Raw genomic sequence first — 21,956 nt, 5'->3', positions numbered from 1 at the left:
CAGCCCTGGAACACCCATCTGCGGGCTTCTTTGTGTCTGCAGATTTGGAAAAGTGATATTAACTTAACCTCCAGGGTCTCCGGCAGACTCATTGGTAACAGTAACAGAGATAGTATTGCCAGACTTACTGCAGATAGGCAGATTGGTGCTGGGGCAGGTGACAGGTGACAGCCTCCTGTCCATGCTGCTGATCACCTGCACCTTTATTCTTAGCCTGGTTTGTCTATTTCCTATGTCCTTGACTGCCTGGCGCAGCTGATGACTGGGCAAAAAGCACCCATTCATTTTCTCTACAGTTCCTTCCCGTGGGCATGGCTTTTGGGAAAAGTCCAATTGAATTCTTAGAAAATGCACATGAGAAGAAGTGGGCCCACTTCAGATGCAGCCACTGAGCACAATAAAAATATCACCTACAAAGCAATCCAGAAATGTACATGGCCAGGGGCAAAAAATGGCACCATGCTCCATAGTTTACTAGAATCTGCATACAAGGATGGGCGCCCTTTGACAGATGATGAAATAGCAAGGATGCTTGTTTATTTGCTCTTCTCAGGCCAACATACATCCTTTTTGGGGACAGTACTGGGATTTGAACTCAGGGCCTCATGCTTGCTAGGTAGGTGCTCTACCACTCGAGCCACTGCATCAGCTCTGTTTTGTGTTGGTATTTTCAAGACAGGGCCTCACACACTATTTGCTTGGGCTGGCTTTGAACTGCGATCCTCCTGACCTTAGCCTCCCAAGTCACTAGGATTATAGGTGTGAGCCACCAGCACCCAGCCTAAGCTGGGGTTCATTTTAACCAGAGACAAAATACTTCAAGGAAATTGTTATCTAGAAGAGAAACCAGTCTGTAGAGACAGTCTCCTTCCTTTGTCATGTGACCAGCTTGAGAATCTGAATTTACTTGATTGCTGTATACTAGAAATGCTAAGACAGACCTCATGTAATGACCGTGATGAGAATGGCTCCAACTCCCCAGACCAGGACATCAGCATGCCTTCAAGACTCCTGGGTAGAACTCCTGGATTCGAAGCCCAATCCATAATTAGAGGACAACCATCGGGAGAGAAGTTTGGAGTTGAACGCCATTGTATTGGGGGAAATCTTGCCTGTGCTCAAATCAAGACACTATAGTCCACTATATTTCATTCATATAATTTAATCTTGATGATGGGTTTTTCCCACTACACCCATGATTCACATCCCTAAAAATCCAGTTATCTGTTAGAAATAAAGATCAAAGTGAAAGGCTACAAGGACCTACTATGTGAATAACATTGCAAGCTGCAGAAGTATTTGAAGAGAATGAATTTCTAGGTATTAATTTTAAGGGCATACATAGTAACTTAAGATATTCAACTCTTGTATTAGTTTTGCAAGGTCTAGAGAGCCCAGTGAAAAACTGGGAAGTGCTAGGTTAATTTGTGTGTCGGTATGAGGCTAGGAGAATACTGAATAAACTCACATTTTAAGCCTGGAATAACAAAGACTATTAGTAATTGTTTTGGCACAGTGATAAGCAGTGAATGATGGAGCCGTGTTACAGAAAAAATACATCCTTTGAAATTTTAACTGGAAGCATTGTCTTAAGGAAAATGAGAACAATCTATGACTATGATGTAACAGTTTTATTTCCTTAAAAACATAAATCCTAGCCAGGCACCAGTGGCTCATACCTGTAATCCTAGCTACCTGGGAGGCTGAGATTGGGAAGATCCCTGTTCCAGGCCAGCCAGGGCAAAGTGAGAGAGACCCCCATCTCAACAGAAAAAAAGCTAGGTGTGATATGCCTGTCATCCTAGCAACAGCAGGTAGCCTAAAAAATAGGAGGATCACCAGCTTGATCAAAAAGAAGACCCCATTTCCAAAATAACCAGTGCAAAAAGGACTGGAGGTGTGGCCCAAGTGGTAGAGCACCTGCTTAGCAAGCACAAAGCCCTGAGTTCAAACTCTAGTACAGTCCTTCCTCCCAATAAATATTATCTTAATACTAAAGACTACTTTTTAACGTTATCTAATTGCTAAATATTATGCATTTATCCGTCTGATAAGTATGTGTCTGTTTCATGTGAAAGTCCAAAATAAAGTTTTCAAGAGATTAAAAAACGTAGATAGGAATTTGTGTGTTTTTTTAATTAAAGATGAAACTTACTAGTGACTTCTAGTAGCTGGAGCTAAGGTTGAGTGTAAAGATGGAGTTAGATAACCCCATAGTAATCCCATTTTCCTACTGACAGCTATTCCTGATCTGACAGAACGATTGTGGTATTTCAGAAACGGCATATCCAGATGGAGAAGCATAGCATAGGTATGCTATGAAGATTAGGTCCGTGGAAGCGCCCCTAGTGTATGATCAGGATTAAAAGAATTAGTGTCCCTAGTAGCAGAAAGATTGAACACATGGAGTTAATGCGAGCAGCGAGTGTGCTTTGATCTGAAACAGCAAAGATGATGATAGTACTGTGTTACTCTATCGCACAGAGGCAATGTGCTAAGAACTTGCTGCGTTATATCCCTTAATTCTGGTCGTGAGCCTCGATAAATGAGGCAGATCCAGTATTCCCTGCTTTCCAATGGAGGAACCGAAACACAAGGGGCTGTGTGTGGTATCTGTAGAATTTCCTAGGAGGGCAGAAATGACACTGGGGAGGCTGCTTTCTCCTAGAGGGACCGTGTCATTGTGGTTGGTGGCTCTGCCACATCCAACAGCTCTAGTGATGAGGATGGTCATGACACTATCTCATGGACTGTCAGATTGTTTCTATTTTTAACATGCTTGGTTCATGGAACATAACTTGATCAATTTCTTAAGTTCAGATCTAAAAGCCACTTACAGTAGGATTTAAATGCAGTGACAACTTAATCATATTAGTAGCAGAGGTCAGTTTCTCTGCATTTCATAAAATCACACCTGGACTTTCTCAGCTATGCCATTCTGAAAGAGCTCTTACCTGATTTCGTTAAGTTAAATTTGCTTGCTTTTCTGTAGAATTTTACTTGCCTTTCTGGTTTTCTTTTTTCAAAAATCAAAAACTTACTTTCTAAACTTAGACTTTGAGTATCTCTGAAGACATTCAGTTGTCTTATTCTTCTCCCCCAAATTGCTTTACATTTGTGAGGTGATAACCTTGAACTAGTAGTGTGAAGTAGTCTCGAAGAAGAAAAGCAAGGCATTTTTAAAAGCCAGTTTCTGGCCTCCCCCTGTGTTACAGAGATGTCCTTAGAGCACCACTTCCTCCCTCCCCCCACCTCTCACGGTCTCCTCCTGAAAGGGACTTCATGCTTTTGACTTCTCCATGTGGGGGGGTGATTCCTGTTTTCAAACCTGTAATTTCACCAGGGAAAGATGAGTTTGGTTATTGGAGGATGTTGGATGGAGAAAAGTCAAGGTTCTTTTGGAGCACCAGATACAAAGAGTCTGATTTAGACGAAAACCCACAGGGCAGCTGTTTATCTTCCTGTACTTCTGGAAGGTTTGTCTTTGACTGGCACCAAGTCACCAACAGTGGCATGAAATGCCCAGAGTGGTCTCTGTGCCGTGTGGTAGACAGCGTTTGACTGTAATTTCCACTCCAGCCTTCCATTTCCTTTTGCCACAGCTCAAGGAGTATGAGGCCCAGCGCCGGCAGTCCGCTGCCTTGGACCCCGCCGACTGGCCGGATGGCTCCTACCCGATGTTTGACGGCTCATCCACTTGCAACGTGAGTTCCCTGCCTCTGCCCATCTGCCCTGTGCCAGCGCAGCCTGCCCTGCACCGTTCTTCGCATTTCCTTCTGCAGCTGACAGAGGCTCAGCTACAGTCACAATGATGCTTTCAGGCTGGGGCTTTGGGCTTTGTGTTTCTGTTGTGGTAAAGTATACATAACAAAAAAGTTTACCATGTTAATCATCTTTAAGTGTTCAATTCAGTTTCATTAAGCACAGTCATATTGCTGGGCAACAGCATCGGAATCCACTACTAAAAGTTTTTCATCATTCCACACAGGAATTCTGAATCCGTTAAACAATGGCTGCCCATGCTCCCCTCCCCCCAGCCCCTGGAAACCACCATTGTATTTTCTCACTGTATGCGTTTGACCATTCTAGGTACCTCATAGGTGGAATTTTATCCTTCTGTGTCTGGTTTATCTCAGCCACACCATGTTCGCAAGGTTCATGATGGTACAGCCCGTGCCAGAACGTTACTGAGTTTTGTGGATGTGTAAGATCGGTTGCACTGTGGGCGTGTGCTACCTTCCGTTTATCTGTGCCCCACTGGGGTTGCCAATCCTTTAGCCATCGTGAACGAGGCTGCTGTGAACGTTAATCTCCAAGCCTCTCTTTGAGTCTCTGATTTTGATTGTTTGGATCACATGGTGATTCTCTTAACTTCTTGAGGAACCACTGGGTGTGTTTTCTAGTAACTACACCATTTTACATTCCTGCTAACAATGCTCGGCACCAGCACTTGGTGTTTTTCCCTTTTAAGCTTGCAGTTATCTTAATGGCTGGGAAGTGTTATTTATGGCTTTGATTTGCATTTCACTAATGACTAGTGATGTTGAGCTTGTATGTTTGGAGAAAGGTCTGTTAAGTGTTTTGCCCTCTTGTGTTTTTTGTTTAGTCTACCTATAAATACCTTATCAGATATGTGATTTGTAAATATTTTCTCCCATTCTGTGGGTTGCTTTTTCACCCATTTGAAGGTGTCTTTGATATAGAAGAGTTAAGTTTTGAGATGCAAGTATTATTTTTTCTTTTGTTGCCTGTTGATGTCACATATAAGAAATCGTTGTCCAAACCAATATGATGAATATGTCACTGGGTTTTCTGCTCATGGTTTTACAATTTTTAGCTCTTAAGTTTAGGTCTTTGACCCAGTTTGAGTTAATGTTGGTACATGATAAAAAGTGTGGGTCCAATTTCTGGTCATGGCAAATCCAGTTTTTCCAGAACCATTTGTTGGAAACACTTTCTTCTCCCCACTGAATGGTCTTAGAACCCTCTTTCGAAAATTATTTGACCATATATGTGAGAGCTTCTCTCTGGGCTGTGTATTTGATTCCATTAGTCTATCCCTGTCATTCTACAGGACCGTACTGTTTTGATTACTGTAGCTTTGTAGTAAGTTTTGAAATTGGGAAGCATGAGTGCTCCAATTTTACTTTCTGTTTAAAGATTATCTTAGCTCTGTGGGGTCCCTTGAGGTTCCATATGAATTTTAGGGTGGGTTTTTCCATTATTGCAAAAGGAAAAAGTGCCAGTAAGGTTTTTATATAAATTGCATAGAATCTGCACATAGACTTCTTAGTATTGTCATCTGAATTTTACAAAGTTTTTAAGTCTATGAATGCTGGGTATCTTTCCACTTATGTGTTTTAAAATTTCTTTCAGTAATGTTTTGTAGTTTTCAGTATATAAGCTTGGTCTTCTTGGTTAATCCTTGAGTTTTTAATTCTTTTTGATGCATGTAAATGGAGTTGTTTTCTTAATTTCCTTTTTAGATTGTTCATTGTTAGTGTATGAAAAGGCAACTGATTTTTATTGTGTTGGCTTTGTATCTGATAACTTTGCAGAATTTGTTTATTGGCTCTGATGGTCTGTGTGTGCACAGGTGTGTAATCTTAGGGTTTTCTCCATAGAAGATCATGTCTTTTGCAAAAAGAGGTAGTTTAATTTCTTCCTTTGCAATCTAGATGCCTCTTATTATTTATACTATTTTAATGTGATCCAAATAGATCTTTTAGAACTAAAGGTTTCAAAGGAACTGTAGGAATTAAAACTCCAGAATTTCAAATGGACATTTATGGTACTTGTGCCATCATCAAACTGCGTGGGGTGGGAGTGGAGTGATTACCCTTTTTCATGTATTATGTAGTGGGTTTTGTTCTGTTTTGTTTTGCTTTTATGTCTGTTTGGTTATTCGTTAAGCTTTCCCTTCTTTCAAATTTGGAAGTCATTCTTCCTCCATGTCTTCAGTCTCTTGTCCATGCCTCACACAGCCACTCATCTTTTTACATTTGTCTCTTTCTACATTTTTCTTTTCTTGCAATCTTGCAATTTTGAAAAGCCTGATGGTTTCCCATTTCTATAAGATAAATTCCAAACTTCTTGGCACTCGCAAGGCCCTATGTGATCTGGCTTTAATCATTTTCTCTGATCTCATCTTTCATTTCCACACCCAACACCCTCTATTCCAGCCACATTGGATCCTGCTTCCATTACCAAACAAACCTTGTGCTTTTGTACTCCTGAGCTTCAACTCATGCAATTTCCTTTACCCAAAATGTTTCTTCCAAATTTCTTCTGCTGTGGAAATCTATGCATCCTTCAAGGTGAAGCCCAGTTCTTCTTCCTCTATAAAACTTGCCTTAGCCTCCTCAAGCATAATTATTGCTTCCTATTTTGTGCTAGGTTTATACAGCAACCCTAAACAGCTGTTCTAGAATATTGTTGGCTTCCTTGCAAGTAGCAAGGTCCTCGAGCAAGCATGCTGTGTCCTTTGTCTCTCCAGTGAGCCCTTAGCTCAGTGTCCAGCTCACATTGAAAAGTGTGATACACAAACTTGTATCTGAACACTCACCCTGGCTTCTTAACAAGCATATCATATGTCTTGCAGCAAATGGTAGCTCACCAGAAGTAAATAAAACCTTCTTGCCACCTTCTTGTCCCTGATTTCCTGAAACAAGCACCCAATTTCCATTGTAGCCAAAGGATTGTAAATTTGAAAGCCCTGCCTGGTTTGCTTTTGTGTGAAAGAAACCAAGACATTACCATTTATAATAATAAATGTGTCATAGGCTAGCCAGCCCTATGCCCTGGGACTATGAGGTAATCAAAAGAACCATGTTCATGCTTTTCAATATGCCTTTTTGGGTCTCTTATCCCAAATCTTAAAGACTAGCATAATATAAACCTAAATCATGAACCTAAAGAATCCTGAAGAATAAATACAGTAAATCAGGACAGATGTGATTCAAACCCAACTGCAGTGAGAAAACAAAGACCCAGTTGTCCATAGTGGGTCTTTTAGTATCAGACCCACTGTATGCTGTCCTGATTAATAGCAGCTGAGTCAGGGAGAGGTTAGAGGACTTTGTCCATTCAGAGAAACAGGGCTGTGGTAAAGCCTCACGCACTTAGACTGCAAGGAAAGCCTGGTTTCATTTAGGAAAAAGTCAGTATTCGAGGACCGTAGGCATTTTGTACCAGCTTGCTAAGAAAGAATTTTTCAGTTTTGGTTTATTGGACCTCCTTCATAGCGTCAAGCCAAACCATCACCTAGCTATGAAGTGTCAGAAGGAAGTGAGTTCTTCTAAAGGATTGAATGTTTTATCCTCTTGAGCATTTCTCTGAGTTCATTCGGGAGACATTTACGGAGCCCTTTCTTTGTAGCAAGCATAGAGATAGATGGCAGTTGAAGGAGCAAGGCTGTGCCTTGATGACACAGAGAGGTTGGAGTCCCACCCACATGTGCACACAGCTTCAAGTTCCCATGTACACATTTCCCCTATTCTTACCAAACTGTCTTTTCATAGATGACACAAAAATAAATTCAGCCTTTCCTAATTGAACAAGGAGCCAGAAATACCATGTGCTCCTTCCACTGAGGGCACAGTCTTCCAGAAACTCTTAAAGAGTGCCTTCTCTGTGTACTGAGAGGTGTGAACTGAGAAGTACAGCTGATGATAGCTACGCATGAATGGGGAGAGTCCTCTGAAGCAGAATGTTTGTGGCATTTCACTGGTTGACTGCAGATACCCACAAGCCCTTGGTCATGCTCTTCAGAACTGCAACCAGCCACCGTTGTCCCGGCATTTGCTTGAACTTGAGTGTTAGCCTATGGATATGGTCCTGGCTACACCTGCTGACTTCAGTCTTTCCTCTGTTTTATGAAGATTCAGCTTGCACCCCCAACTAAGCTGTTCCCTGTCTGTGTTCTGGACTTGCTCCCCTCTAGCAGGGCAGCCCATTCCAAATAATTCCCACTGTGTTGTAATTCAGCTGCCATGAGTCAGGCAGTTTTCAGCTTTCTATCGATTCCTCTCTATACTGAGATGGAAATAGCCCACTGGCTCTAGTCAGGAATGCCCAGGCCATGAATGTTTCAGGGATCATAAGGCCCTTGTCACCAGACTTCAATGCCTGTATTGATGCCTGGCCTGCTTTTGGATTTCATCTGCATTGATTTCATAGGCTTCCCCACCCCCATAACTGCTATTAGCTAATCGAGTGTTGCCTCATAATAAATCCATATGCACATTCCTAGTTGCCAAGAGTGTAAAGTACTAAAGATAGTTACCAGGGGAAGTGAAAAATAGCTTTTTCTTTGCCAAAGGAGCATCTGTTCTGTGCTGGTTTTCATTAATAATGACCTTCTGTCATGAGTGTCAGAGTTTTAAAAAGGGGTTTTGGTTGAGAATCTAACTTTATTCCATGTTAAAAATCTGAATCTTGACTTTAATATTTCCCTTTCAGTTTATTTTAATTTATTTTCATTTGCATCCTGCCAGGGGAACTTGAGTCGTCATTTTATGCTACCATTATTGTATCTGAGGGTTCAGTCTACTTTCCTGTTAGGAAAACATTTAAAGAAATTATGCTCTCTGTCTCATTGAGTTTTGTAGTTTCTCCCCACAGTGTAAGTCTTAGTAAATAACTGGTCTTATGTTTTTACAGAGCTGATGGGTATCAGTGGTGAGCGGTGTGCCACTTAGACATGTGAACTAATGAAAATGCTTGCACCAAAAGTCTTTCCATAAAGATGTCAAACTATATGAATTTGAGTATGATGTTTTTTACATTATTTAAAGTAGATGTAATGTATCTATTATAATTGCAAAGAAAATACAACAGTGCTGACAGCAGAGCACAAGGGCTGGGGCAATCCATAGCAAACATGTATCTTGGTCTCCTTTGGTTGCTTCACTTTATGCAAGATGTATTCCAGAAAAAGTTGGGATTGTGTTTCTGGAGCTTCTTGCTAGGGGAAGCAACTGTGCTGAAATGTGCTTGTGAAGTGTTATTTTGTAGGTAGGGTATGTCATCTTTAAGCTTGATGCAGTGGTACACTGCTGTAATCTCAGCACTCGGGAGGCAGAGGCATAAGTTTGAGGCCAACTTGGTCCACATAGTGAGATCCTGTCTCAAAAAGTAAAAGTAAGTCGTCTTCTCAGAAGTGATCCCTTTTACATTATGGAGACTTAGAGGAGGAAAATACCATACAAGGCATGGTAGAGTGTTATGACTGTGGTGTTATAATAATACCTTATGTCTGTGTGTGTCTCTTCCTAGTCTTCAATTCCTGCTATAAATATTGCCACTAACCTAGTTTGAGGTGTGAGACAGCCATGTGGTTGGACTGTGTCCAGAACTTTGGGCAATAGAGAGACAGAATGGCATGTGGTCACTTCTTTCACCCTTTACAAAATGCTATTTTCAGTGTTTCCCTGATGGAGGACTTTCAAGGTCTCAACTAAAATATCCCCTCTTATAAGATGCATGGGGTGGCATTTGTTAAAGCTTTTGGGGACCTTCTAAAGTTGTAGCCATCACCTTGCCCCTCTGTAGCAGCCAGGTTTATTTAGGTGTTTTTGCAGCACTGGGGATGGAGCCCAGAGCCTTGTGCAAGCTGGGCACACATGCTTCCTCTGAGCCGCACCTGCAGCCCCTGGCTTGGGTTTCTCCCACTCACTTCATCTGCCTCTGTAACAGGCATTGCCAGGATTCAGGCTTGAGGTTTGGAAGGGGAGGTCACCATAGCCTTAGTGTAAACTAGAACAGCTCAAAGGCCATTGGCATCCGGGATGTGTATAGCCTGTGCATCCCACGTGGTTGCTTTGCAGTGGTTCTGTAGCAAATGACCTGATCTCTGTTGTGACAAAGGAGAAGGTTAAAGATTTAGTCTCATGTGCTGACTGCAGTGGGAGAACAGAGAGCACTTGGAGGTGCCCTGAGCCACCTGCATCTTGACTCCTGTTAGTGTCCTGTTAATATGTATATCCAGGGCTCTTTTTAGACTCTCCTATTCTACACTGAACTTGGTGTGTGTGTATGTTTCGTTTTTTAGACGGGGTCTTGCCATGTTGCCCAGGCTGCTGATCCTGAGCTCCTGGGCTCAAGTGCTCCTTCTGCGTAGCTGGAATTACAGGTGCATACTCCACACCCAGCTTCAAATTGGGCTATTCTTAATGTCTTTATTTTTAATATGTTTGTTTTATTAGAGGGAACTTATAGACAATATCTATGAGTTAAAATTTGTCATGGGCTGGTGGAGCAGCTCAAGTGGTAGAGCACCTGCCTAGCAAGCTTGAGGCCCAGAGTTCAGACCCCACCACCACCAAAAAAGAAATATTAATAATAATAATCAAGTTTTATTTTTATATTTCAGAGGTGTTCAAAGAGAATATGAACCTGTGCCATTGGTGTCATCATTTCTGGAAATATGACCCAAAAGCAGACTTTTATGATAGGCCATAATGAATTCACAAAATGTCTCATCTATAAATATTCCATGATTTTAAGAAATACATTTGATTTCCTATTTTCCTGCCATGAATGGTAGTGCATAGATGATGTGGAGCATCCACCACAGTGGTAGAGCTGATGGTCTAGGAACCATTTTCCCGAGGAAAATGGTTGGCTTTGTTTCTACTCTTTTTTTTTTTTTTTTTTGTCTTATATTGTTTTGCTTTATGATGAGGAAATTTAAGAGAGGCCAGATGTACATTAGGGTTTTTGCTTTCCATGGTGTTTACTTTTTTCTTTTGTATTTCTTTTCCTCAGGAATATTTTTCATAACTCTTTTTTCAACCTAAAAGCATCCTAATTGGCAAGGTGCATTTTGATTTATGGGTAGAAAATGGTTCTACTCATTGAAGTTTTAACTGTTATGTGAGCTGAGTTTAAACATAGCATAGCTGGGCATGTGCTTTAATTCTTTATTTTTCACACAAAAAATGAGTTTAGGTATTTCACTTGTACTACTGACCAGGAGGAAGGTAAAAAAAGGCCTAGCGGTAGTTACCAGAGGGCATTTATGTTGGGACAGGGATTAGCAATTCTTTGCTGGGTTGGGATTTGAATCCTGGGCTTTGCACATGCTAAACTGAGTCACATCCCCAGCTCCTCAGATCCTTTATACAATGCTGTGTTACATTGTGTCAGAATAATTTACCCTTTTCTAAATCTTCCTAAATGTAACTTTGTACAAAATAGCTTTTAATTGATTGTGGACTTTTAATACAAACTTAAAGCCTTCAAATGATTATTCTGATTTTTATGAAAAATTTCTGTGAGTTTCCATTTTATTTGGCTGGATGGGAATATGCAGCAAGAACTATTACCGAAGGTTTTAATAAAATGGTAATTTTGAAACTAAAATGATAGCAAAATAAGGATGTATTAAAATTCTTATTAAAAGAGTAAAAGTCGTAATTCCCTAGGTCTTCAGTCAAAGCAAAGTCAATCCAATGGAAAACCCTACATAGTGAGGGCTTTGGAGAAATAAGAATTTTGTTTCAAATTCCCACTGGATAGAAGCTGACTGTGAGCTCTTGCATAGGTCCCTTCCTGTCGTTTATTCCCTACTTCCTATTGTATATTCCCCATAGCCTCCTCCTGTTCCCAGCCTTCTCCCTGGGACAAAGTTTGAGGCGTGTATTTGGTGAGTCCTTTCAGTGCACCATGCTGAAACAAAGAGCAGAAGGGCGCATTTGCCTCTACCAGCCTCTGGAAATCAGGCATTCACCCAGCATGGGCAGGAGGGGGGCTGGTTGAGTTCAGTCATGAGTCAGACCACACCCTGATCCAGCTCCCCCTGCTAGCTCTGCCTGTTTCCTCATCTGGAAAACCGATCAATCCCACTCTATCCCTGAAGGGTATTGCCAGCACGAATGGCATTGAGTAGCAAATCCCCGGTGATGGCTGCCTTTGTTACTCTGGGTGAAGATCTTCTGCCCTTCTCATTTGCTGAGTTCCACTAAAAGTGCTACTGCTACCCTTGCCACTAAGTGTACATAGTAGTAGTCAGGCTAAAATGGTCGGACCCAGCTTACTGAAAAAGTTCATGTTCACTCTGTTACACTCTAGCCAAACGCACAAGCAGTTTGCTTTTTGTTTCAGAAGGTTTGGTTGTGGAAGTGGGTCTTGAGAAGGATATGGTATGATTTCATCAAGCATGTTTGGCCTTGGATGCAGTACTTGAGAGGAGTAATCATTTAATTGAAATGAAATGATCTAGGACCTCACAGGTGGTTGTACTGAGTGCCCAGTGTGGCTTCCACCTGCTGAGTGACAGGCCCCAAAATAACTAGATGTTTGGCTCTTTGCAAACTAACCAGGTCCATCTCTCTTTTCACTGGCTTGCACAGTTACAGGGAGTTGAGAGTGGCACCTGCAGAACCTCCTAAACATATCAAGGCCGTGTGAATAAAAATAATCATTGATGAAATATCTAGGTGCTAGGTGATCTGATGACGCCTATCTTAAAAGGGTTTTTAACTTAAGATAGGTTTTGGACACGGATGGGTCTGTTGTTTCTTTTGTTGGGTGGAGTAATTGGAAGTATGGGTGGTTTTTAATCTATACAAGTGGTTACTTTACTTGGGCATCCTAACAGATGGCTACCAGGTAGGATGTCCCACACCTCCCCTGCTGGCTGGTTATGTCTAAGTACAGATATAATCTAAATTGGGTTAGGGAATGGCATTTTGATTTGCAATAGCAGCTTCTTCTTTTGCTCGTGGGAGTAACCTCAGGGAGGTGGAGGTAGGAAAGGATTTCCATCATTTGTTCGAAGTTATTGTTATGTATGGCCATTCCTCATTAAGTCGTTTACCCTCCTGCCAAATCTTACTTATTCAGCCATGAGGAAATCTCATAGTTCATGAACAGGATCCACACTGAGGATCCAACAACCTGGATCCAAGGAGTGGATCCTAAGCCACTCATTGAAGTCACAGGCTACCCATTGCTCATCTAGAGTGTGTTTCAACTTGTCCTCACAGTTGCCCATGATATCAAAACTCTCAGAACTACAGTCATCAGACAATGGCAGGCATTTGGAAAGCACTATTTTAATACACCAAATTCCAACTCAACAGAGTTGGAATAAAATCTCCTCCGTTCTCTTTTTATACCACACCGCGTCTTCTGATGGTCCAGTATTGATTTACTTTTATAGTGCACTGCTAAAAGCATTGCATAATTAGTTCCTAAAAGGATGACACTCACTTCTTGCCCTGCACATTTGACCCAGAATGTAGAGGAAAGAACTTTTTTGGCTTTTTGCCAGCCTGGTATTTGAAGACGTGGAAAGATGTGGAGGGCCTTCAGAATTTTTTTTTTAAACTTCAATTATGCAGTTTTTAAGTTTTAATATATTAGGTTATATACTTTCCTGTTTGTTGTTATTGGGAACATATTTTTGGTAGTTTTTAGTTAATAGTTTTTGGAGGATGGTGCTGATGTTTATTTAGTGAGTTCAGTGTTCAGCTGAAACTGTGACCTGATAGTTTTGCTAATTAGGTGACCTTTTTGAAGATAGGGATTCAGACTAGATTTCTTCATTTTGGAATTTGAAATAAATTTGCTTATTATTCACTCTGCAAACAGAAAGAGAATTATGGTGACCTTAGGTCTGCCTGCTCCCAGCTTTGATAGATACCTGCTGACCTGGCAGAATTGGTTTGGGTTAGAGAAGGGACTTGGTTGTCCATACCTTCCCACCATGGTCATTGGCTCCACCAGTCCCCTCTATTGCTACATCATCGTTTGCCTAGACAAAGTTGTTTGGCAGCCCTGTCCAAGAAGTCATCATGCCTGATCCATGAGTCATTCAGTGTGAGATGCCATAAAAGTAATGTGACTTTGCAACACCACCCAATCCCCGAGGAGCCTTACTGCTTCACCAACTCCAGAAACTAGACCTTCCAGTGCATGTATAATTGTCCTACTTGGCCGTGGTGCTCTGAGTCACCCCTTCTCTGTGGCACAGGGTGTTGTGAGAGTCCAGTGCACTTGGAAATGAGGGGGCTTGGAGTTTTGCCCCAATCTTCAGGGTTCCTCACGCCATAGACTTCATTGGACATACCACCCCTCTCCTAATGAGGAACCTGTAGACCTATTGATTGCCTTTCTGACCATTTTTGTTACCTTAACTTTGGGACCTCAGCCTGGTTTTTGTAAACAGCTGGTTTCCTGACCTATGGGCAGGAAAATCACCCTAAGATTTTCAGGTAGAAGGATAGTCAGTCCTGTTTCCTCTACCAACACTCCCTCCCCATCATTTCAGAGCAAGAAAGATATTTTCTTATCTTCAGAGGAACTTGTAGATTCAAGGTGGGCTCAGTTAGGTGCTGAGTCACCTTTAAGCTTTGCAGTAGGACTCCTGAAATCTTCAGCTTTCTTCCTCCTCCTTTTGGGGAAAGTAGCAACGTTATTTGGGGGTGGTTAAAAGTAAAGGCATAGTCACGGGTTTAAGAAGTAGAATAGAGCACTGTGGAATGTAACCTCTACTGGCTGCTCTTTTGGGTTCACCATTAATTTTTTAAGGTTTCTTCAGCAAATTAAGTGCTGACAAGCCTTTGTCCTTAGGGGAGTGATAGGTACCTCAGTCTTCATATGCTTTTTCCAAATAAAAGTCTTTTGTAATTATCTCCTCCTCCTCCTCCTCCTCCTCCTCTTCCTCTTTATTCAAGTTTGGTGACAACCAGTTAATCTTGACGCTGCCAGCGAAATTATTTCAGTGTTACACTATTCCTCTGGGAGGAGAATGGAGTCTCATCTTTTTTCCCATATGTTGACAAAAATCTCCCAATTTCAGAATATAATGATGTCACCACCTAATGAACAAAATATTTCTTACTAAGCGTATGAGTCTCCTTCCCCAACTTCTTTGTTGTAAAAAAGGAAAAATAAAACCCCAGTGTGTTTCATACTTTATATAGTTACACATTTTTAACTGACAGGCACTGCCTTAAGCACAGTGAGACTAATTTTTTGTGAACATAAAGAACAACACATTAACGTGATGACTGTGACTGTAGGCCACTGCCATGGCTGGACACTTCTCAGTCCTCGGTGTTGGGAAAATCTTGAACATACCCAGCCTCTAAGGTAGGGAGGGAACGTGAATTCGTCACTTCTTGGACCATGAGGGAGATCGGCATGGTGGAGAGATTACGAAATCCAGTTTGGAGAAGAGGAGAGCAGGAGACTTGTTGGGTGTCACATGCTGTTTATAAGGCAGCAGCATCAGTTGACCTCCTCTTGGTCTAGAGACCAGCATCTAAGGACAGAAGGGGCAGAAAGAAGTGGGACCTCAGGACCACATAAACACTGGAGGTCTAGGCTCATTTCAGAACGTGGGAATGCTCCCAAACCCATGACAAGTGCATTCCCACTCTCTAGAGCATATTCCAGTCTCCGCAGCCATGCTCTGAATCCCTGATGTGTGTTTCTTGGGTGCAGTCATGGCGATTGACTTAATGTTGTGTTGCTGAACTTCTCTTGGCGCTCCCCCCAGCCCCACCCCAGGCTTCTCAGTTGTAACCTTTGTAAGTCCAGGGGTGCTGCTTAGTTGTGATGGTACTCCTTGCTGTTCTCAGTGTCTTGCAAATTCAATCCTTCTCAACCAGTGCCAGTGCACGCATTCATTCATTCATCTTCCTTGCATTTCAGTCAGGAAGTCAGGAACTATCTGTTCAGCACCAACATAGATACGATTTTATTTATCCAAGTGGAAGAGTATTGTAAGTGTCAATGCTGACAATGGTGTGAGACTATAGGTGCTCTTTTTAGTGCTTATAGGGACAAGGCCTCATACTTGTTAGGTGCTCTACCACTTAGTCATGACTCCAGCCCTTTTCGTGCTGGTTATTTTTGAGACAAGGTCTTACCTTATGCCAGGCTGGCTGGGATGACAATCTTTCTATTTGTGCTTCTTCTGCATAGCTGGGATTACAGGTGTGTACCACTACACCCATGCATTGTCTGAGATGGTATCTTGCAAATGTTTTGCCCAGGCTAGCCTTGTACTTAATCCTCCTAACTAGGATTATAGGCTGAAGCAACTGAGCCCAGCCATGATTTTAAGATAATCAAAGTTGTGTGTACATAATTAACACCTGGAGTTCAATAATGCTTTGTACCTTTGCAGTCTTATTTATTACTGACTTAAAGTTCAAACAGTGCTGCTGTTATTCATACAAACTGATCTTTTAAGTGCTATAGACAGAACGTGGTTAAGGATAGCTTTGCAGTCACAGGTGACCCCTGGGCTGGGTGACACAAGCTGTCAGGATGCAGATAAGACTGAGCCAGGACTCTGGAGTTAAGCAGATATGTCACTTGGGAAGAGTGTGTGGCCTTGGGCATATATGTTAACCCCTGTCTCTTCTAAAATAGGCATTGGGGAGCCTCTTCGCACAATTTTGAGAAAGCAAGGACATTATAAGATAAACATCATTATGCCAAAGTTCATGTGGGAATTCTCTAGAGTCACGTGACTTGGGCATGAATCTCGGGTTGCTCTGCCTCCAGAAGTCTTGGGTTCATCCTCCTATTTATTAGTTTTCCCAGTGTAACCAGAAAATTCAACTGAGGACTTGTCCTTACAGCCCTTGGGGGTTTAGAGCATAACACTGTAGCATGGTTGTCAGTCTTGGTGAAGAAAATTCTTGTTAAGGTAGAGCAAACCCATAATGACCCACACTCTGCACCTGCCATTTCTGTCTGCAAAATGAGGAGTTGCACGAAAATACTCTGCATGGTACCTGGAAATGTGATAAACATGAGACGCAATACAACATTGGAAAAGCACCTGCCACTGCTGGTGACTCCTCTGGGCTCAGAAACGACAGTGGGGAAGGGAGAATTTATGAAACCAGAGAACGTGGGAGAGAATTGGTTTATGATATGGGGAACTGGGCAGGACAGGGAAGCTGTGGTACCCTTGCGGGAGAAAGAAGAGGAAATCCCATAAAGAGTGGGAGGAGGCACTTCTGGGGCAATAGACTTTGTGGGGAGTCTGGATTGGTGATATTCTAGCCTTCTAGCCCAAGGAATGAAATGCCATTGGGCCAGAGAACTGAGCAGGTGCCTAGAAAAAGGAGAGGGTGTGCCCTTGACCTGCTGCAGAACCTGGGGTCTCTGCATAGTAAGACATGACCTTCCACTTGGGAGCTTTGGGCTCCAATTCCCCTTTTTTTGTTTTCAGTTTCGGTACCCTCTGGACCTCCTCCTCCAAAAAACCCTTTCAGTTATTTTAAGAAGAGATAAAAGTTCACACTCGTTGGTGAACCCTGTTTAGTCAGTTATTTCATTCTCTGTTGGATGGTGTCCCTTGTGGAAGGCATGAAGACCCACACAGTAGGGACACAGCTAGGTCTGGGCAGCACAGACTGCAGTGGGAATAAATGACTGATCACCTGAAGGAACTGAGCCCACGTCACGGAGACTTCGTAAGGGTTTGCAGTCTGTTCTTGTTTTGATGATGTATGTAAGTAACAGCATGTGCTCAGTGCTCCCCAGAGACCTCTGGGAAAATTAAATGATCATCTTGTGACACTGTCCTTGTGTTGACGTTTCTAGAATGCCAGCGAACTCAGCTGCCCTGGATAGAGACAATTTGAGAAGACAGTTTTGGAAGCTTTAGTGAAGGGGAAATAACCTACGTTTACTCTCATGGTTAAAATAGAAAGAAAGAGGGGAGGGGGTGGAAGAGACCTCCAGGAGAAAAACCAAAATCACAAGTTTTAATTCAGTCATTTTGAAAATAGCCCCTGGAAGGTGTCTATTTTGAATTGAGACTGCTCCCTTCTGGGAACGTGTGGAAGCATTACCTGCGAGGGGATCTTTTTTAAGTTCAGTCACTTTTGAGGGTTAGTCGTTGCTCAGATTCTGGTGCTCTCTCTTTCTTTCTCTGGAATTCCATAGACAGTAATTAAGGAACTGGAGGCCAGCAGGAGGTCAGGGAGCCTTCCTTAGTGAAAACAGGGATTGTTGGCTACGCACAACACTCCCTTTTTTCCTTGTGGTGAATAGATTTGCTAGAGCTGATGACTTATGCCTTTCTTACAAGTCCTGCAGTTAGCGAGCGACTGGGGAATCGGGCACAGGCAGAGAGAGGCTAATTGAATCCAGTGTGTCTGCGTTCTTGTCCTTGGATGTCGGCTGTGACGGGGGAGCCTGCCTGATCATGTAACTGCCGAGGCCATGCTCGCAGGAGTGCCTGGTCCTGACTTGGAGATCACAGGGCTGACGGATCAGGAGTGAGCCTCGCTCAGACTGGGGAGGGGACAGGGGGACCAGAGCTTTTCTAAACTGCCCTGCACGTCTGCTAAATGCCGAAGCCGGTAAGTGGAGCTCATCGCCTTCCTGCAAAAGGGAAATTTTTCTGTCTCTTCAAGAAATAGCTTTGGAGTTGCTCTTGCGACTTTCTCTTCTCCTTAAAGTCCTCCAGATTTGCCCTTCTCCCCTGCCTTGGAACCCCGAGCCTTCTGCCTCGGCGGGCTCACCCGGTAACCAGGCAGAGCTGCTGGAGGAGGACAGCAAAAGTTATTGTGAGGATGCGAGCGAATGAGCGAGTGTGAGTTGGAGCTCAGTTGTGAGTTGTGCTGACTTTTCTTTTCGTGGGAATTCAAACAGTGCTGCATATTGTGTTTTCATAAGTTTACAACTGATTGTCCTCTTCACTTTTAAGATTGGCTTAAAAAGAGACCATTGTATGATATTCACAAACGAGTACATTTGCAATTGAAAAATACTTGGTAGAAGTTGTTATATATCTTACAGTGTTATGTGGCACGGGGAGGGGGAGTTTGGGGGGACAGGGGGAGATAAGGTGACTTGATCTGGTGTGAAGTGTGACAGTGTTCTGTGGCTTTGGAGCTGGGAAGCTCCTGCAACCTGTGTTCAGTGTGGTCTCAAGCTGTCCCTCAAGCATCTAGTTGCTTCTTGCAAGTTTGCTTTCACCTTTTCTCCAGCAAATTCATTACCCTATGACTTTTGAAAAGCACTTATTCTGCTTGTAGAGCTGTCAGCACTGTTGGCTATGGGGTCCATAGCAGTATCTGCAGCAGGCAGCAGTGACAGATTTTCATTGAGCAGTGAGGGGATGCTTTCAGTGTGCACAGCACACAAATCTTCATATTTACAGATGTGATTAATTTGGTTCCCTTTTTCCGATCATCCTGCATGTAGCTGTGTCATAAAAACTTCTCCACGCTGGCTCCGTGGCTTTCCCATTAGAACATCACAGATGTGTCAAGGATGCACTTGTTCCAAAAGAAGCTGGGGAGGAAAGAGGCTCCACCCTCCTGCTCGTGCCAAATGGCCCTGCAGGCTCCCCATTCAGTGCCCTGGCAGCTGAATGGTGTGCTATCTCTTTAAAGCAGCTATAGTTTTGTGTCTTGGCTTGGTCAATTTGTTATGGTTTAAAACTGTGGAGCCAGCTGTCTGCAATCTGATGTAATGTTGCTATGGAAACCAGAAATGAAACACTTAAGCATTCACCACAGAATTACTACATATAGCATTAGCCAAAGTAATTAAAAGTTGAGCCATATGGGCTTTGTGGTGGAAAAATCGGCAGGAGGGAGGTTAGAAATCAAATGTTTCTATTTACAGTATCGTAAAGGTACTTTTCCACATCCTTAGGTGGGAGAAGTTGCCTTTTTCTCTTGAAGGTTTGGGATGGGGTGGCTTACCGTTGATTGAGTCACCTTCTCGCTTATAGCATGATCAAACTAAACTGTATTTTAATAAACTTTCATGAACTCCAACTAAAGCAGGGGGGACAAGATGGGGGGAATTCCATCTTCTGTTTGAATAAGTGTGAACATATACTATTATTTTTACACTTTGATTTACTCAAAACCTCTTCTGTGATAGTTCTAAGTTTATATGTAGAATCATTTGTTTTGTATGCAATGTAGAAATCCTTTATCTTCTGCAAACTTCCTTCAGATAGGAAGGTTTCTTTAAAACTATTTATAGTATTTTAACTTAAAAATTATATTCACTCTTTTTTTTATGATTCTTAATTTTAAAAGTTCTCAAACTCCTCTCCCTGGTAGTGAATTTCCTGAATAAAAAGACATAATATGCTATTTTTAGCATTTGGGAAGTAGCACACGGTATTTGGAAAAAAGAGACGGGACATAAGGAATTTATGCTTTACTACTCAGTTTAGAAGAAATGCAGCCTTTTATAGTATCTTTATGTTAAAACAGCCAGAGAGACTCTCTTAAAGGCAAATATTTGACCACTCTCTTCCTTGGGACTCAGGAGGAAGTGAGAAATGAACCCCTCTCCATCGATAAAAGGCATCCTTGAGATGCACTGTGGAACTCAAGAAACTCCCAGGCTCACTAGAGAAGAATTTTTTTTTTAACTTAATAAGGACACATACACACACACTTCTCTTCCAACATTTTTATTAATGCATATTAATTATACAATTATATAATTGTACACACATAAATTTCTTGAATGAGTTCTACTTTATCTCAGATTCGTCTTCATATAAGTTGTGCTGCACTGAACTTGTCTAATGTCCAAAGCATGATAAACCAGAGGAAGTTCTTGGTTGCCATGGCTTGTGGTTTGTCAATGGCAAACACTTCCCAAACCATCATTGTTTTAAGAAAATAAAAATAACATCAATTCGAAGTTCTAAACTGCTCATGTTTCTCAAAAAGTAGATGGAGCATGTAAAAGCAATTAAATAATTGCTTTTGTTATTATGAATGTGTTATTTTTCACCTCAGTGAACCTGGGCAGAGAGAGGAGAGTAGGACTTTATGAGGGGACCTTGTCATCCAGTCTGTTGTCCCGGTGGCACTATTTTCCTTTCTCCTCAGAATGTTCACTGCAGCACACCTTTCCTACAGATGTTTGTAGGGTAAGATTTTTGTATTACCAATTTTTAAGTCCCATTTTTTTCACTTCTTTATTTCCTCCACATATACAAACTATCACTACCACCAACCAACAAACTAGGTACAAAGTATCACTCATTTTTACCTGGTATTATAGCTTCCTTTGTCTTGATCACAACCTGTGTTTATTTCAATTCTCACCTGACTTCAGATTTTATAATGTCAGGGTTAGAGATATATCTTAGGTTTTTCTCACTGGCTGTCTAAAGACTATGTAGTATACAGTTGGTTCTTCTGTGAGAATTACTCAGTGCTCATGCTGCATGGGGAGGGCACTGTGTTTTTAAATGTTTGCATGTAATTCCATGCTCTGTGGGTTATTCAGGTGCCCATTACCCAGAATGTGGGTTAACCAAGATCTCATGCCTCTGGTTGACCACTCGGATCATTTCATCACACATCAACAATTCAACCAAGTAAAAATGATATTCAAAACAGACAGTACCATTATGTATTTGAAACTACACTTACTATTTTATTTTAATCTCTTACAGTTGAGTCAAATGCACCAAGCCTAATTGCCCAACACAACTGCCCTCCTCCATTACACTGAGGTCCAGTTTTCGTTCATCTTTACCAGGTAGTCAGTAGTTAGCTCTAATTCTGAAATCCCCATCCTGCATTTCATCCAGGAATTTTAGAGAAACTGGGTGTAGATATTGATACACTTCAGAGATGGGAAGTCTGAGAAGTACCCCTGTCTTGATGTCTTGCTGCTAGGTTTGTACTAATTAATCATTAGTGAGTGAATGGTTTGTACATAGTCACTGGGGAAAAGTCCAGTGGCTCCATGCTGTGAGCTCTAGGGCAAGAAGAAGCCCAGAAAATTGTTGTGTTTATCCCCGTAGAGAGCACCATAGTGCCAAGAAATACTTGTGCACCCGCAACATGCACTGTTTTTATGCCTAAGTAATGAATCAGATCTCTGCCTCTCTTCTTTTGAGCTATTCTCTGCTAACTCTTCCATACCTATTTTATTGCCTATAAAATGAGGATTAATGAGAGCTTTTCACAGGGAAGAAAAAGTCTGCA

General features: G+C 42.0%; 1 protein-coding gene across 9 annotated transcripts in view; it reads left to right on the top strand.

Annotated features, from left to right (window-relative positions):
- The window catches only part of Sash1 (SAM and SH3 domain containing 1), a 280,149-nt gene that overhangs the window by 222,535 nt on the left and 35,658 nt on the right, over positions 1-21,956 (top strand). For 7 of the 9 annotated variants that reach the window (XM_074072429.1, XM_074072428.1, XM_074072427.1 and 4 more), the window contains one exon: positions 3,603-3,704. In XM_074072429.1, the coding sequence (XP_073928530.1) occupies positions 3,603-3,704 (102 nt within the window). Of the gene's footprint in view, positions 1-3,602; positions 3,705-3,755; positions 18,339-21,956 lie in introns of those variants that run through there. The other 2 variants (XM_074072435.1, XM_020157591.2) reach the window with 2 other exon arrangements.

This window comes from Castor canadensis, chromosome 1, assembly GCF_047511655.1.
Source record: "Castor canadensis chromosome 1, mCasCan1.hap1v2, whole genome shotgun sequence".
In the NCBI taxonomy this organism is placed as follows: Eukaryota; Metazoa; Chordata; class Mammalia; order Rodentia; family Castoridae; genus Castor; species Castor canadensis.
This window is presented reverse-complemented; position numbering and strand designations above follow the sequence as displayed.